Source organism: Dama dama, chromosome 20, assembly GCF_033118175.1.
Source record: "Dama dama isolate Ldn47 chromosome 20, ASM3311817v1, whole genome shotgun sequence".
Lineage (NCBI taxonomy): Eukaryota > Metazoa > Chordata > Mammalia > Artiodactyla > Cervidae > Dama > Dama dama.
In genome coordinates, this window is record NC_083700.1 from 24,390,914 (window position 1) to 24,409,896 (window position 18,983).

The 18,983-nt window shown below is 38.5% G+C and overlaps 1 protein-coding gene across 1 annotated transcript in view; it reads left to right on the forward strand.

Annotated features, from left to right (window-relative positions):
- NOTCH2 (notch receptor 2) overlaps positions 1–18,983 on the forward strand; it is a 173,386-nt gene that overhangs the window by 60,408 nt on the left and 93,995 nt on the right. The window contains exon 3 of the mRNA XM_061121027.1: positions 15,718–15,977. Within this exon, the coding sequence (XP_060977010.1) occupies positions 15,718–15,977 (260 nt within the window). The remainder of the gene's footprint in view (positions 1–15,717; positions 15,978–18,983) is intronic.

Consider the following 18,983-nt stretch of genomic DNA (forward strand, 5'->3'; position numbering starts at 1 on the left):
TCAAGTCTCTGGTGAGAGTTTCTGTAAAATAATATTTTAGCTACATTTTTAGTCTCATTCAGATAAGAAACAGACTCAGTACATATCTACCTACCTACCTACCTACCTGTCTTCAAGTATGCCCTGAGTATGTCTCACCTACCAGTAGACATGGGTTTTTAAAGCAGAATGATGCAGGAGAATGTAGCACGTCAGGTGTGGCTTTGCCTTGCCTCCGTTTAGTAAGTGAAGTGCCTCTCAGGATGCATTTATCTTCACTTTGTGTGAACTTGAATGCATACTTTGGGAATTCTTTTGATATTCAGTTTCTTTGGTTTGGAAGGTCACAAATCATTGTAATATCTTTAGCTTAAAAAAAAATTTTTTTTTTTTTTTTTTGACTCTTTGGGCCTGATCCCATCTTTTAAGGGAAGTCGTAGTTTTTGTCTTGAGTCACCACATTAAGTTTATATACTCTAATTCTTTTCCTTAATGTCTGTTCTTTTTATTATTATTGGTTCTAATTATGCAGAGGTATAACAGTTGATAGTGATGATTCTCTGATGATTAGGTTGCCTTTCTGAAATTAAACATGGTTCTTAACAAGTGCTCCTAAAGTGACTGACTTCCAATAAACAAAAAAAGTAACCTAAGTTGCAAGCACATGTTTTGAAGGTGTTTTTAGCCTCAGATCAGTTCAGTCCCTTAGTCGTGTCTGACTCTGTGACCCCATGGACTGCAGCACGCCAGGCTTCCCTGTCCATCACCAACTCCCGAAGCTTGCTCAAACTTATGTGCATTGAGTTGGTGATGCCATCCAACCATCTCATTCTCTGTTGTCCCCTTCTCCTCCTGCCTTCAATCTTTCCCAGCATCAGGGGCTTTTCCAAGGAGTCAGTTCTTTGCATTAGGTGGCCAATGTATTGGAGCTTCAGCTTCAGCGTTAGTGCTTCCAATGAATATTCAGGACTGATTTCCTTTAGGATGGACTGGGACTCTCCTATGTATACTTTAATGCTGTCCTGACCTTAAAGCAGGCATCAGTGAACTTTGTCTTAAAGTGCCAGATTATAAAGGTTTTAAGCTTTGCTGGCCAAGAAACAAATTAAGGATATGATGTACATACCTATATACCTCTTTAAAACATAGCCATTAAAACATGTAAAAGCCAGTTTTAGCCCCTGGGCTGGAGGTACAAAAACAGGTGGCCTGTAAATTTTGCCCAGGGCAGTATTTGCTGACCTTTATCTTAGAGGATAGTAGCCATTTGAAATGCTTCATGTCCTTGGATGGCATGAGATATGGAAGAACCATTCTTTGTGCTAAGCTTTTTTTTTTTTTTTTAAATATACAAAAGGAATTCTTTAAGCAGCTATTGCTGAAATTAGAACAAAGAATTATACCTGAATCTTCCTATATCAGTTTTTAGTTGATGCGACTTTTCTGGTTGAGATGATCTATACTGGAGGTCTGCACCAAAGCCAAGATCCTGTTAAATAAAGAATGTTTTTAAAAAATAAATAAAAAATTATGTTTTTTCTTTGACAGTAACTGTTCTCTTATTGTCATAAAAGTAATAAGTGTTGTGAGATGTCATTAACTTCATGAAAGTTATGTTTTGTGTGGAAAACCTTTGGGGGTGATTATAGTGATAGTGATGATTTCAATAATTATCTTTGTTCTCAAAAGCTTACAATCTAGAGGAAAACAGATAACAAACCAAATCCAGTCCCAGCTGTGTAGTTGTTGATAGAGCATGCTTCCAAGTATAGACACCACCAGGCTAAGACTCGGAGAAGGCAATGGCACCCCACTCCAGTACTCTTGCCTGGAAAATCCCATGGACAGGGGAGCCTGGTAGGCTGCAGTCCATGGGGTCGCTAAGAGTCAGACACGACTGAGCAACTTCACTTTCACTTTTCACTTTCATGAATTGGAGAAGGAAATGGCAACCCACTCCAGTGTTCTTGCCTGGAGAATCCCAGGGATGGGGGAGCCTGGTGGGCTGCCGTCTATGGGGTCGCACAGAGTCGGACACGACTGAAGTGACTTAGCAGCAGCAGCAGGCTAAGACTTTCACATGTACTACCAGCATTAGCCATGTAGTGAAGGATTGAAGGTTTTGCTGTTTTTGTTATAAGAATGCAAGAGTACATAAAATAATGATAGCATTGTATTTTTAAAAGAAATCATCTTTATGGTATCTGGATGTATGGTATATAAATCTTCTCATTAGACCACTGTTTAGCTTTGCAAGATTTCCACTTTGTCCCTGTGGAAGCATAAACTTTGATTTCATGCAGCAGATCAAGCATAGGTGAAGGAAACTCCAAAGCTGAGGAACAATTTTTTAGAAGTGTGTGAGTTTAAATATATACAAACATAGGCAGCATTTGTAGGAAACCTTTCTGTTTAATTCAGCTAACATTTATGAGTGTTATGAGTGCCAGATACTAAGCTAAAAACTACTTTGTTTGGATATGCTATCTCAGTGTTTCTCAACCTTTTTATCTTTATCACCCCCTTGCCCCAAAGGAGCATTTTTAGAGTTTTTTTCCCCTAATCTCTCTACCCCAACCTCATGCAATTTTAATACCATAGATATATTGTGTATCAGTTTATCTATTGTAGCCCTTTGGAAGACCATTATAATAACTAAGGTTTTTCTTTAACCCCCAGGAACCATTATTTTTATGCTTTGGGTCACAGCCCTATCTTTTATGGGAACTAGTGGTTTTGGTCTTGAAGTAGGATTCAAGGCACTGTTATTTATTTCCTCATGCTGTCCATTATTTTTATTACCTGTTGTTCTAGTCTAGGTAAGGCCATTTAAATGAGATTTTATAGTGTTTCAGGGCATTTTGAAATTATATTTTCCTATATATTATATATATTTCAATATATTATTCATTGAATGGTCTTGCATGCCTATACATGTGATTATTACATTTTTTGGGAGAATGATGTATTCAGAATCTACAAAGAAATATTTTTTATTTCTCTTCAAACTTACCTCTCAAAGGTAAGTTGCATTCGAAAAAATGCAGGTTTTTCTCCTGCCTACTCTCGGATTCAGGTTTGGTTTGATATGATTTGAGTACAGTTATTTTTCAACTAGGAATCCTTTTAGGCCAAACCATAAGCTTTTGGAACTTTCTGCCTTCAGATATTTTTTGGACTTCAGAATTTTACAGGTGGTCATTTCCTCATGTGAGAGAACAGAAAGCAAACACACTCAGTTTTTTTCTCTGAAATTTTGTTTAATTTTTACACCCATTGTCTGGATAATCTAGCAGTTTATGCTACTGAGGCCACTTTGTAGGATGTTCTATCACTCAGGACCCTGATGGTTCATGTAATCAGTGTTTTATTAAAGATTAATAAAAGTACAAGAGAAAATGCAGACTCTGTGTGTGTGTGTGAGAGAGAGAGAGAGTCGGGGGTGGGGAGAGAGTGTTCTTATTTGGGGAGAAAGTATGATTTAAAAAGTCTACTCCATATAGGTTTGACTGACTCACTTTGAATGATTTAGAGGTAAGTGAAGGTTAAAAAGTCCTATATGTATCAGGAATCTTAATTAGTACTGATAGTCCTTTGGGTAAATAGCTCAACCTGGTGGTTCCCAAACTTTGAGTATAATTAAAGTCTTTTGACAGTGTAAGGATTCTGTGGACCCTTGCATTTTGCCTTTTGGCTTTGGTTAAGAATATGAGCACTGAATAGTTGAATGCCTTCTGTATGCCAGTTCCTGTATTAGGCACCATGAATATAGTGATAATAATTCTTGGTCTCTTGGGGAAGAAACAAATAAATCATAATATAAGATAATGAATGATATATGTTAGGATTATGGGAATATACAGCAGGGGGCATCAGCCTGTTTCTCAAAGGAAATAAAATTTGAGCTGAAGCTTAAAGGAATTTTAGGTCTTAACTATGAGAAGAGGGCAGGGAAAAGTGTTTGGACTGAATGAACAGCATGTACAAAGTTCTGGAGGTGCATTAGAACATGTTCTAGGAGCTAAAGACCCTGAGCCTAGCGAGGGTGTAAGGAATGAAGGGTTGATGGTCTTGAGATGCAAGCAGTTCTCAGTTTCTTGTTTGTATATAATGCATAATGTCAAAATCTACTGAGAATTCAATAACCCTTTATAATGTCTCCACATTTTAATAACTGTAACAGCATTTATAGTCCATTTCATATGGAGAGGACATTATTTAATAGTCTAGAAAGTGATTTATAAGCATTTGCAAACTCCTTGCAGTAACTGTACAATGTTTGGGGACAACTGGCTTAACTCATTTGTTTTTGCCTATTACTCTGAAGGGTGCTTTTTGTAAAGTCATGTGTTTAGAATACGTTTGCCATCTTTTAATCACAAGTAGATGCTTCCTCAGGGTCCACTCAGTGAAATCTGGTAAAGGTACAGATTGTATGCTAGAAGACAGGAAAGACCACCTTCTGTTATGGCAGCACCAGAGGTCTCCAATGCTGTCTGTGTGCCCTTGTCCACTCTTTCAAGTGATGACTGAAGAGGCCAGGCACTCAGTTCAGCTTTTGAGCCCAGACTATAAACTGGAAGATAAGGGTGTTTGCAAATTCTTGTGTAAATAAAGCATGGTTTCCCATTGCAGTGGTGACTGATTTCATAGTTTCTGATGAAGATGAACAGTGCTATGAATTAACAGTTTTGAAGTGTATACCACGGCAGCTTCTTTCTGGTTTGGATTTATTAAAATCAGTGTGTGTTTATTGCTTTATTCATATGGGGGGTAGTGTTGAAAAACCTAAATGCATGGAAACCAAGTGAGGTGGAGCTTCAGAAGATAATTCCCAGCCTCACAATTCCCCGTGAAATTCTTTTCCTGTGGGAAACTTTTAATTTGGAAGCATTCAGCCTAATGTGGGAACCAAGATTAACATTTTCTGAAATACTACAAGAAAAGCAGAAATGTTCTGCTCAGGAAGCTGAATTTACATAGTAGAAAAATGGGCTGTCCTACAGTATTTGGTAGTCTTTATTAGTTGTGGTAAAAAAAAAAAAAAAAAAAAAAAGTTGTGCATGTGTGTGAGAGAGAAGAGAGAGAGAGAGAAAGAAAAAGAGAAAGAGAGAGGAGAGAGAAATTGATTGTATATTGGTCTTTGTTTCCGTTACATCAAACCAGCAAAGCCCTAGAAAGTGTGTTTTACCACAGACAGCCCAGAACTGGGCCCTAACTCTGTACACGAATACTTTTTTTAGTTCTTTTTGTTTTCCTTCTTGCTGAGTAAGCTATAGTATTTCCTTTTTTTTTTTTTTAAATTTTCTGTTTCTTTTTTGGGGGAAGGGAGGTGAGAAGGGGAGTGGGAATGGCAAGAAGAAGTCAACATCACAGAACTCTTCCCTTTTTCCCTCCTTACCAGGAAGTTAGCAAGACGTCTTCCTGTACCTTTTTTTTTAAAGTCAGTAATTAGCATAACCCAGTGGTTACCTTTACACAGAGTTACAGAATCAAAATGTTGACAGCCTGATGAGATGTTCAACTGGAGTTACTGAGAGGAGGGTGACAGTGAGGTTGGACTAGTAGGTTGGGCCTCTTGAATTCCAATCTGAGAGTTTAGACTTGATTCTGGAGACTCTTGGGCATCTAGGCGTTTGTAAGCCATAGCCTTGGGAATTAAGCATTATATAGGAACTTTAACTGGTTACAGTTAGCTTTGGCTGTTAGCAATCATTTTTATCTACTCTAACAGGGGCCCCGGGGGCGGGAAGGGGGCAGGAAACTAAGCTGGCATTATGGTCACAGGAAAGAACAGACTGATTTGGGACCTTTTCAGAATGCAGACCTTTGTTACTGACCAGTGCTTAATTTGGTTTCTGGGTTTTGTACTTTTTTTTCCTTCTGCCCTTACCTCATTTACCTTAACAACAGCTCCCCCCTCTCGAGCTTAGCTAGGGCAGGCTGCCACTGCGGATTGGGGGGCCGAGAGGCCTAGAGCAAGAAGAAAGTGGGTTGAAAGCAGAGTTCTGTTTAAAGAATTTTCTGCTGGAAACCAGCCCAGAGGGAGTAAAGAGGAGCTTTAATGAGGAGCAGCTGCAGGGCCGACGCAACCCACATGAGACATTTTTCCCCCCTCCGTTCCACATTCTGTGTAGTTTTTAAAAAAATCATGATTTTGAAATAGCTGTTTTGTAAAGCACGCCTCTCTTTTTCTTCTTCTCCTATGTGGTGGTGTTTTGCTTTGTTGTTTTATTTTTTTAATGACCAAATCCTCACTAGAAAAAAGCTGAAGGCAGAGCTGCAGAGAAGCCCTGGGTGCCATTTAGGCTCACCCTGCTGATACAGAATAGTCGGTGGAGAAAACAAGGAGAGAGAACATTGGCTTTTATTTGGAAAAGGGGCTTATTTCCTGCTCAAACTTTGGTCATCTTGGAGCTGACACAAGCTACTACAGTATTTTAAGCTTTTCTCTAGACGAGTGGCTATTCACTTAGGAAACTTGAAAGAACAAATTTTCTGTCCTGTATTGCTACAGAGACTGATCCTGAATCACAGCCATTGCTAGATAGATTGGAATTGCTATTCAAATCCCAGCTTCGTTGAAATCTGTAAAGTGGCTACATGTAAACGAATCCAGGCTGCTGGTGACATGTGAGAGTTGGGGTCTGGTTTTCATCTGTTTTATTGAGAGGGGACTTATGGGCATCCATTCAGTTGGAATGTTTTCTAGTTCCATTAGGAGGAATCCCCTGTTTTTCCCTCTCTTTTTTCCCCTTCATTCCCCACCTTCACTTCATTCCCCATGTGTGTGTTTGAATAGTAACAGTGAAAGAGTGGACCTCTTCGTGTCAGAAATGGCAGACTTTTTCAGAAAAATACGTTACTGTATGGAGCTGATAAAGTGTTCAGATTAGTTTATGAAATTGTTTTACAGGGAAAAAGCCCCCTCCCACAAAACTTTCCCCGTACTCAGAGCATCCTCTGTGAACTATGTTCTTTCAGAGATCCAAAGCCAGAGAAGGGAAGAGACTAGGAGGAAGTCACTGAGAAAACTACTTAAATAAGTTATAAATTTCCTCCAGAGGAGGGCATTCATATAGTTTCAGGAACCAAACGCAGTTTTTAGAGGTTTTTTTTTTTTGTTGTTATATTTTTAGAAGATTTTTAACATACACCTTTAGTTCAAGATGTAGGCTATTTTCCAAAAATGGTACTGGGGTAACTTAATAGAACTGTAGATTTGTAAGGGAACTTGGGTGATAAAGTCAACTTGAGCCATCTCGAGAAGAGAGCTATTTAATCTCTTGTTTTCAGCGGAGAGTCCCGGTTCCCACTGAGACTAACAGGACGTATGGTGTACTCCTATTACAGTTGAACATGGATTTGCAAAGTTGAAAGGTCTCCTGTATTAGGAGATGGGGTCCTTTATTTCTGGCTGTCTCACTTACCTATCTCTCCCCTTTCTTCCTACGTCCATAATTTCTTCCTGTGTCCATAATTCATCCCTGGGATGTGAGGGATGATTTTGTACCCCAGGATGACTTTTTTGGTTGCCTTGCCTTGTGTTCTACCAGGCAGAGCCCCGCATGAGGTTGAGAGGGGATTTTGCAACATAGGTGGTCATGGTCTTCAGGCCACCCACCCCAGGGTCTGACGACTTACTCTTCCCCACAAAAATATCAGTTTGAGAGAGACACAGGGAAGACCTCACTATGGCTTAATGAAGAAGAGCCATATTGGTAGAAATAATGTAGTATGTAACATGGAATACAACTACTGTTAGATCAGAGATGGGTGAGATGGTTTGGAGAAAGCTTAATAAAGGATATAGGTTTTGAACAGATCTTTGAAACAAGGATAGAAGAAAGGAAAGTAAATTAGACATATCAGATGGTAAAATGTGGTACTTCTCACTGGAGATTAGATAGAAGATTTTTATTAAGGAACAGTAGACCTGAGTGTGGAAATAATCTGGAATGCTTAAGTTATGGGTCACTAAGGAGTAAGTTGGATGATAGGAGTGGGACAGACAAATAGATCATAAGAATGGCTGGGCGCTGAAACTAGCTTCTGAGCAGAAAAGTGAGTGACATGATCAAAATTATACTTGAGAAGGATCATTCTTTAAGTAGTGTGCTCACTTTCAGGGGGCAATTTTCTCCCTGAATTTAATGAAGAGGTGTAGACAGGATGCTGGTGTAATTGAGATAATAGAACGGACTGAATAGGAGCCAATCTTGGGGTAAGACTTCATAGAATACTTTCAGTTAAGTGATGCTTTGTATTTTGATAAAGACTAGGTAAAGATAGAAATACAGTTGTAGGTGATCCAAAACTAGGGGAAATTTCTGGATTTACAGACGAATTTGCGGCAGGTCAGTTTGGTGTCCTTATCAGTACAACATAGGTTCAGACCAATTGACTTCTGAGATTTGGTGCAGTGTTGAAATTCTGTGATTATATGAATAATGTGTAAAGTTATCTAAATAAAGGAAACTTGGGGTAAAGATTCAGCATGTTGAGATGAAAAGAAAGAAATTACAGGACCAATTATTACATTAAAAAAACATGGTGTACTAATATAGGGTGGGTTGAATATGGCATAAAGGTAGTTCATTTTTAACTGAATCTGGATTTTGTAACTTTTATAAAAGCCACCACAGCTTTAAGCTGCAGTAGTAGAAACAATAGTGTCCAACTCTATGCTGTAGTGGTAAGAACATGTGTATTATGTGGGTTTGTTTTTTATTTTTCCCATTTTGGGTCCTACCTTTTAAAGAGGTTTTTGATAAACTAGAATCATCTAGTTGGGGGTAGGCCGATAGCCCAGTTTTGAAGTATGTGGGCTCTGGAATCATACCTGGATTTGAGGTCTGCCTCTAATATCTACTAGCTCTGAAATCTTCATCTTTCTAAGCTTCAATGTCCTCACATACAGAATGGACATAATGATATAGCATAACTGTTAGAGGGAGTAATAAAATGCTTAGCAAATACATAATCATAGTAAGTGCTTCAAAAATGTTGGTCACTCTTATTATTGTTACTATTGTTATCTGAAGCATAGGAGAGCCACTAAAATAGTGAAGAAGTCTGGAATAGTCCAAAGCATGGAATCCTGGAAAAAGAAAACAAAAAGAAAACAAAATAATTACCTGTAAATTCTTGAAGGGCCATATGTAAGAGAAGCTTGTTCCTTTTTGTTCTAGAGGACAAGCATAGCCAGCAAATGGAAATTATAGAGAGGCAGATTTATTTTTTTAAATAAGATATAGCTCACATACTAAAATTTTTTAAATTAAGATTTTGTATTGAAGTATATAGTTGATTTACAATGTTGTGTTAGTCTCTGGTGTACAGCAAAGTGATTCAGTTATATATGTATTAATATATTTATTTTACCTTGTGGTTTGTTATAGGATATTGAGTATAGTTCCTTGTGCTACACAGTAGGACCTATTATTTATCTATTTTTATATATAGTAGTTTGTATCTAGGAACTCTATACTCTTAATTTATCCTTTCCCCACTCTCTTCCCTTTTCATTTGTTTTCTATGTCTGTGAGTCTGTTTCTGTTCTGTAAATAAGTTCATTTGTATCGTATAATAGACTCCACATATAAGTGATATCACATGGTATTTGTCTTTCTCAGACTTCACTCAGTATGACAATCTCTAGGTCCATCTATGTTGCTGCAAATGGCATTATTTCATTCTCTCTTATGCGTAACATTCCATCATTATGTATATAACACATCTTCTTTATCCATTCATCTCTTGGTAGACATTTAGGTTGCTTCAGTGTCTTGCTATTGTAAATAGTGCTGCTGTGAACACAGAGGTACATGTATCTTTTCTAATTACAGTTTTGTCTGGATATATGCCAAGGAGTAGGATTGCTGGATCATATTGCTCTGTTAGTTTTTTAAGGAACCTCCATACTGTTTTCCATAATGGTTACGCCAATTTACATTCCCACCAACAGTAATTCATATACTATTACATTGACCCTTTTGAAATGTACAATTCAGTGGTTTTTAGTATATCCACAGTTAAGTGTAACTATCAGCATTATATAATTTCAAAACATTTTCATTACCTTCCAGAGACTCTCCTATTCTTTAGCAGTCCCTCTCCAGTTCTCCTCTTCCCAGCTCCTGGTAACACTAATCTACTTTCTATCTCTATAGATTTGCCTGTTCTGACCTTTCACAAAAGTGAAATTATACAATATGTGGCATTTTGTGTTTAGCTTCTTTCACTTAGCATGATATTTTCAAGGTTTGATACATATCACAGCGTGTATCAAATCTTCATTCCTTTTTATGGCAAATAATATTTCATTGAATGGATATGCCACATTTTATTTACCCATTCATCAGCTATGGATGTTTGGGTTGTTTCCACTTTTTATTATAAATAATGCTACTGTGAACATTCTTTACAAATTTTTGCATTGATTTACATTTTATCCTTCTTGGTATATACATACCTAGAAAGGAAGGCAGAATTTGAAGACATCAGAAAGAAAGGCTGCCGGACAATGAGATCTACGCATACTGAAGACAATTCTATTATTGAAGTAGTGAGCCAATATTTTATCTTACTTAACAAACACATGGCATTTACTATGCACTAGATAACTGTTCTAAGTGCTTTACAATTATTTAAAACCCTACAAGGTAGGTACTGTTATTAACTTAATTTACAACAAGGAGGTTTATTAACTTGCTCAGGATCACTCTCAGAGTAAATGGGATTGAAATCCAGGTGATCTAATTCTAGTGTCTGCACTTTTAATAGTAGAAAGAAGATAATTTCAAGTATTTATTAAATTCTATTTCTTAGACATCATACTTAATTGCTTTTATTCACATAGAGGCTGTGATCATCTTTCAGGGATATTTTAGAAAGAATTATCTCTTTGGGTAGAAATTACATTAGGATGTCTTGAATCCCATGGTTCTCTTATTATTATACAGTGATGGATGGAAGTGGGGGGAAAAGCCAGGAACAAGATGTCTGACCTGAGGCTTTTTAATTGATCAGAATTTTTATCAGAAAGGAGACGGCGAATGTCTATGATAATTCAGTTTAACAAGACTTCAGAACGTAGTCATAAGTTATATATGATGTAAAAGGAGGAACCAAAAATAACTTTTGAGATGGTGAATGGAAGCCATAGAAAAATGGAGAAATCAAAGTTTCATGGAAATATGACAATACTTTTGAAATGTGTATTTCAAGTATTGGCAGGATATGTTAGGGTAAGTAGATGACTTTTAGTAAACTGAACACATGGAACTGGCGCTGGATACGTGAAGGTAGTTGCTTTAAACTCAGTGAACAACCACCAAAACAGCAAACGCACAAGGGAGGAAAGGGCAGCCCAACCCAGACTTAACTTCAGGTGGCCATAAACTGATGGGGAGGAAGATGAAAAGGATTCCACAATCTGAATTAGGAATTCGCCAAGCTTTGAGGTACAGACCGGGTCATAGAAGCCAAATGTAAACCAATTAGAGTGATGGAGGTATGGTCAGCAATGCCTCTTCTAAGAATTTCCTAATGAAAAAATCTCAGGTGAGACCACTGAACTTGACAAGGGAAAAGTCATTGCTCTTAGGACATGGTTTCTGGCCAATAAGAAGAATGCAAGTTTTACTGCAAAGGAACAAATAAAATGGAAAAGAAAGGGAAAATAGCTGTGAAGTTGAGCTATAGTTATAGAAGTTTGTTTGTGAAGGAAGTATTTGGAAAAGGAAATGAGGCTTAGTGAAAAATGTAGATTAAAAGAGACTTGTACATGTTTTAAGGTAAAGGAATAGGCTGATGTCTAGCTATCTAGAACATTTTAAATAAGAAAGTCTTTATTATTATATCAGCAGTGAGTCTAGTTTCCCATAAAAATAAGTTGTGTTTCTATAGATGGATTTCAGGAGAATAAATCAGTTGTACATCCTATCTTAGTATTATCTCATTTAGAGTAAGACCCTGACTCCTTCTTTGCAGTGGCCTAAAGTCTCCTCATGATCTGCCTCCTACTTGTAACTGTAATCTCTATTCTGCTATTCTTTTTCTTAATGCCTTTGGTGGAACCACAGAGGTCTTCTGGCTATTCCTCAACCATGCCAGGACTGTTCCCTATTTAAGGGCCTTTGCATTTGCTGTTCTCTCTGCCTTTAACATGCTTTCCCTAGATACCTGCATAGCTATCTCTTCCTTTGTTTAGCTCTTGACTCAAATGTGCCTTTCAGTGAGGCCCTCTCTGCTTTTCCTATTTCTAACTGAAATACCTCATTTATCTACCTCTGTTATCCCCAATTCGTTCCCTTCCTATGCCTCTTTCTTGTTTTGTTGTTTTTCATAGCACTTAACTCCACATAGCAAATTATAGATTTCATTTATTAATTTTGCTTTTTGTCTTCTCCTACTAGAATTTAAACTGTGAGTTCAAGAATTTTCCTAGCTCTAGAACAATGCCTGATACTTAATAGGCACTTAGTAACTTAACTGTTGCATGAATGAACCAGTGTAATATTCTTTGTGGAAACTGATATAAAAATATTCTTCTTCATCATCAACATCATTATTAATAAGCATTTTGGATGCTATATATACAATTCTGCTGCTGCTAAGTCACTTCATTTGTGTCCGACTCTGTGTGACCCCATAGATGGCAGCCCACCAGGCTCCTCTGTCCCTGGGATTCTCCAGGCAAGAATACTGGAGTGGGTTGCCATTTCCTTCTCCAATGCATGCATGCATGCTAGGTCACTTCAGTCGTATCCAACTCTGTGCAACCCCATGGACAGCAGCCCACCAGGCTCCTCTGTCCACGGGATTCTCCAGGCAAGAATACTGGAGTGGGTTGCCATTTCCTTCTCCAATATCTAGAATTAGGCTTCATATATCCTATTATTCAGGAGTTGGCAGACTTTTTCTGTTAAGCATCAGATATAAATACTTTTTGGAACCGTATGGTTTCATCACAGCTACTCCACCCTGTTACTATAATGCAAAAGTAGCCATAGACAATCCCTGTATGAGTATGATTGTATTCCAATAAGAGTCCATGTGTGGACACTGAAATCTGGATTTTGCATAATTTTCAAATGTCATAAAATATTATTTTCTTTTGATTTTTCCCCCCAATCGCTAAAAAATGTAAAAATCATTTATAGCTCTCAGGCCATAAAAAAAAAAAAAACAAGACTCACAAGTTGTAGTTGTCACCTCTATTTTTACTGGTTTCTTAACCATATCTTAGTTGAAACATTTTTCCTTTAGTGGTGGGAAGCAACAATGTAGATTAAACCTCCGTAACAGATAATTCAGGAATACTTTTGTTTGGCTCCAGAATCTTCCCTGGTGGCTCAGATGGTAAAGAGTCTACCTGCAGTGCGGGAGACCTCGGTTCAATCCCTGGGTCAGGAAGATCCCCTGGAGGAGGAAATGGCAACCCACTCCAGTATTCTTGCCTGGAAAATCCCATGGACAGAGGAGCCTGGCAGGCTACAGTCCATGGGGTCGCAAAGAGTTGGACATGACTGAGTGACTTCAGTTTACTTTAGAATCTTCCATATTGCTTCATTTTTGTTTTCCTGGGAACCTTACTCTTTCATTTTGTTTATGAAGCTAATATTTAAGTGAATTTGTGTTCTCTGAGCAGATTCCACATGATAGTGTTGGGGAGGTGGTGATGATGGTAGCAAAGCTTGGGTAAAGCCCACCCAGGCTTCAAAGTTTGTCATTATTTATAAGGTAAATAGTTCCCATATGGGAGAATCAGGAGTTGTCAGCCAAGCTTAATGCCCAGAGGACTGTTACTGTGAATGAGAATTGTGTTGCAGTTTTAACATCATCCATAACAGATTTCTCGAATAAGTTGCAAATGCTTTTAATAATATGGTTAATTTTAGCTATACTACACTGGCAATTTTTGCTGCTTTACTTAAAAAATAATTAGAAAATAACCTATTCTATTATAAAATCAAGCTGTGATTTGAATAAAGCATGATATTTTCCTCAGTAAGTACAAAGAGAGAAAAAAAGGTTTTTCATTTGTAAAACTTTTAAAAAGATTTATAAAGTTTTTCACATACTTTGTTCAATTCTAACAAGAGCCTCATGATGGAAGTAGCTTTATTAACTATTTAAAATGTGAAAGAGCTGATAGTGAAGTTAAGTAATTTATTCAAGGTCATCCCACCAGGACTCCAGATAGGCCTTCTGACGACATGAGGTGGCCACCCCTCATTGGAAACGTCAGCCAGCCTTTGGCTTCAGTGCTGTGCCCTCTCCTCACCGCCTCTCATTCTCTAGCTTTGCCTGTTCACAAAGATGCTCAGAGCCCTAGCTGCTCCTGGTTCTGCTGTGCTTACTGTACAGAGCTCTGAGAGAAGATGAGGAGGCTGGGGCTGGCTCCATCACTGCCACTGAAGCTACTTACTAGTTCTGTTTTCCTCTTCCATTCTTAGTCCCCAGATATCTGGTCCTCCTTCTTTCCTCAAAACTACGACCTCTAAAGACCTTATGTGGTTAACCAATGGCTACTAAACTTTATGGACAGGTTGGCAAAGACAAGAAGGAATGAAACAGAACCCCAGGGCTTAAAGTCTGGGTGGTTGGGAGAGTCAAGACACAGTGACTGAGCTTCAGAGGATACAATAGGGGTTGGTCTTGAGGGGGAGAATTTGGTTTGGTTTAAATGTATTATCTTCAAGGTAATGGTGGAACAGCCTTGTAGTTAGTTTTCTATCCTCCAAAAAGTCAAATGAAGAAATAGGTTGTACCAGGTATCTGGGGCAACAGCCAAATGGCAAGATTTCTAGTTAGAATCAAAGACTTTGTTCCTTTTAAATGCTTCTTAGAGATCCTTTTAAACAACCTCTTCATTATGAAAATAGCGACTTTCTATGCATTTTTTATGGTGTGTGGAGAAAATTGCTATAAACACTACACACATTTTGGGATGGTTGTGCATCTTACGAATCAGTGGTGGCATATAAAAAGATTTCTCAACATAATATTTGGGAAATGTTGTAGACTGTTGTTCTTGAATTGTTTTCCCTTCTTCACTTTGGTGTTTGTATTGTACCTTACATATTTTTAATGTTATTTTGATGTTATGCTGCACTTTTTTGGTTAGGAAAGCGGCTTGCTACCAGTATCTTTGCAGATTTAAGTTTCTGAAAAGTCTCTTTGAATTCTTCCCCATTCCTGTACCTCCTTTTCCCTTGTCACAGTCTCAACCCCTTGAACATGATCCAGAAATCTAGATATAGGCCATCTCAGTGGAAATAAGAAAAACTTATTATTCCTCAGTGCTTAATTGAAGCCACCTGATATTTTACAGATTTTAAATTTGAGAGGGTAAGGGGATCAGTCCATGCATTATCATGTGTGTCTTAATTCTGTCAATTGCCTTAGTCAGAAGGAGAAAGTTACTGAATTTGAAGACAAGTCTCCACCGTGCTGCACAAAACAGCGCTGTTACAGCACACAGCGTGCGCCTGCATGAAAAAAGCTATGGTTGTGCTTTGCCTCTGAATAAGGATCATGGTTAAAAAGACATGAGAGTATGTGGTTAAGTACTCTAAACACTTCCCCTAAAGTGAGACAGTCTTATAGATTGTGCCTTCAGGTTTCTCAATTCACAATCTAGTATTTTCTTGAGTGAATTGCATTATCTTGTAAGTTTGTGGACTTATAAAAAGTCAAATGTTTTCACGGACTCCTCTCTTTTCCATATAGATGTCCAGAGGGCTTCCTGGGTGAATATTGTCAACATCGAGACCCCTGTGAGAAGAATCGCTGCCAGAATGGTGGGACGTGTGTGGCCCAGGCTATGTTGGGGAAAGCCACGTGCCGATGTGCCCTGGGCTTCACGGGCGAGGACTGCCAGTACTCCACTACTCACCCCTGCTTCGTGTCTCAGCCCTGCCTGAACGGAGGCACCTGCCACGTGCTTGGCCGGGACACCTATGAGTGCACCTGCCAAGTTGGCTTTACAGGTAACAAGTGGGACTCAGGCCCATACTTTCCTATTCTCAGCAGGTACTTCCATTTAGTGCCTTTCAGATACTCTCATCTGGTTCTTTAGGGTCCCCCTCTATAGTACATATTTAGCATTATGGGAAGGAACTGGAATGTTCCAGTCAACTATCCTTAACTTCCTTTTGAAAGGGGAGAAAGAGAAAGCAAAAGGGTCAAATGCTCAGCAGTGGTTGACTGCCTGAAGTGTATATATCAGGACTGGGGATCATAATCACTTCCCTGTCACTGGAAGAAAAGTTGTTTGTGTTATTGATAACTTATTCCTTAAAAACTTCTCTCCCTAGACATTCAGGTCACTGGCTTTTCTGGTTTTCTAAACCGATTGTTTCTTCTGCTTCTCCATTGCCTTGTCCTTGTCCTTATGCATTTAATTTTTGTGTTCTTTGGAACTCTGTTTTGAGCCCTCTTTTGAGCCATATGACAGCCTTCCCCAGGGAATCTCACTATCTCCAGTTTCTTCAGCTGTCATCATCTTCATCCCCTGCTGATGACTCTCACGATCATCCTTTTTGCTTCACACGAACTCTGACAATCAGGCTCGTATTTCTAACTATCTATTGCATGTTATGCTTGGAAATTCAACAGGTACCTGAAACTCAACATGTTGATACAGATAGTGACACCAGTGTACCCTCCAAATACCCCAAGCTAGAAACTCCCTCTCATTTATCTGTACCCCACTTGGACTCAGGCATGCATTTTAATCTGAATTACTTCTCACCCATCTGCTGCCCTCCATTTCCTCTTCTGCTCTGTAGCGACGTTCATGTCCTTTCTCACCCGGACTCCTGCAGTTGTTTCCTAATTGGTTTCCTTACCTTTACTTTCTCCCCATCTTGTTTACCTGTCACATTGCCACATCTTTAATTATACATGCAAATCTTCTCACAAACTCACCTGCTTACCATGCCTAGTGACTTTTCATCATCTGCAGAGTAAACTGCAGACTCTTTTACTTGACTTTCACAACCCTTCACAGTCTAGGCCTTGCGTCTTTTTATAGCCTCACCTTCCCACAAGCATCTCGCTTTAGTGACGCCAGCGTTCTCATCATTTCCTGAAAATGTCATACTTCCTGTTGCCTCCATGCTATTGCATACCCCTTTGCTGGAATGCCTTTTTCTACATTTGGAGATTGCCTAATGTTATTGTAACCTCTCAGTGACCCTCTCATGATTCCTTTACACAGTTAGTCTCTGTGTTCTGTTAGTTTATGTGTCATAGTTTATCGTAATTAATTTTTACATGTCTCTCATCTGACCATATTATGGGTTCTTCAAAGGTGGGTCTGAGCTTTATTCAAAATGAACCATAAGTGTTTATTAACTTAGTTGTGAAAAGGAGAACTATTCACTGTTTTGTCCTCCGGTATATCAACAATTCTGTAAATCTAATTAGAAAATGAAAAACACACTCAGAAAATTAGACTGGATCATTCAGTTTGGAATGCTTGTTCTATTGGTTTTTCATTAAAAGGTGTTGTCACAGTTATATCTCCGTATCATGACTATGACAGCATTGATACTGTGTCACTGAAGAGATTTGGTGGTTGAGAGAATAATTTTTCCTGATTGTCAGTTTCAAGTTGTTTTGCTTCACAAGGCAAGGGAGGGCATATCCACTTAAAACATTTCAATCCTGACTAGTGGAAATGGCACTGATACCTTCTTCATAATTAAAATGTACTCTGAAATAACCCTCAAATTAAAGCGGATTCCTTGCTGTTAAAAAGATCTCTTCTTGGTGGTCCTCAGGGTGCTAATCATCTTTATACATCTGCCATTTTCATCTACCACTTTAGGAACCACCACAGGTCAAGCTCGCTCTTTTAGTTTTGGGATAACTCACTACCTTACCTCATCAGACCTTATGAGCTCACCTCACTCATAGATGAAAAAAACAGAGGCAGAAGGTTAGTGCTTGTACAAAACATATATGGGAAACCAAGGTCAGCAACCTTTTTGTTTCAGTTGTAGGCAAATACTCTGATATACACTGTTGGCAGAAGTAACCATTTTTATCTGTTCTCCACTGTAGGTAAGTACTCTCAGTAGAATGAAGGAAAATAGGGAGAAAAATTAAGGTTCCTTCATTCTGTCTTCCCTGAGGTACACCTGCTGTGCCTAGATTCTTTTTTCACCTTTTCCCTTTGATTTGATATTCCTGGTAGACAGAGCGCACTTTTATGTACTCATGTGTCACCTCTCTCTCCCTTTTAGAGAATCTGTCATGACTCTCACTTGCTTTTCTATGGGGAGGTAGGGTCAAAGATTTGGATGTTTACCTAGACAACCAATTGGAGTATTAACACATTCAGGAGATTCTCAGATCTTTAGTTTTGAAAAAACTCAAACTCATGAAAATAGAAAGCCACGTGAATATCGAATTTACTAGTAGCATATGACTATTTTTTTCCCCTCTCTCTCTCTACTTCAGAGAATCTGTTTTGATTCCTTGAGATCAATTACTGTCTTCCTGATTCTTTCTAGTGCTTTCCTACCTGAGAGAGTCCATAAGAATTACCTTTCTAGACCTTTATTCTTATGACAGCTTCTGGTTTTTTTCATGTTTAAGAAGCCAGAGATTCTTAATCTTCTTCAAATACATCCAGCACTATTTTTGTCAAGACCACAATTAACAAAATGTTTCCTGGAATACGTGTGCATGTGTGTTGTGTTTAAGGGAAGTAGAAGTCATACTGACTTGTTTTTATCATCTAAGAGGTTTGTTTAGCCACAGTGTATTGTGGAAGATATCAGTACGCTTTATTTTCATTCACAAGACATGATTTGAGAGCCTACTCTAGGGATCGGAGCCCTGCTGGTGTGACAGAAGGAAATAATAAATAATAATAAAAGGAAACAGCAAACCTGGGGTATGTGTTTGCATGTGTAGGGGTGTGTATGTGAGGGAAAGAGAGGGGGTGGGGGTTTGGGTACCTGCGTGGAGCATTAAGGATGACT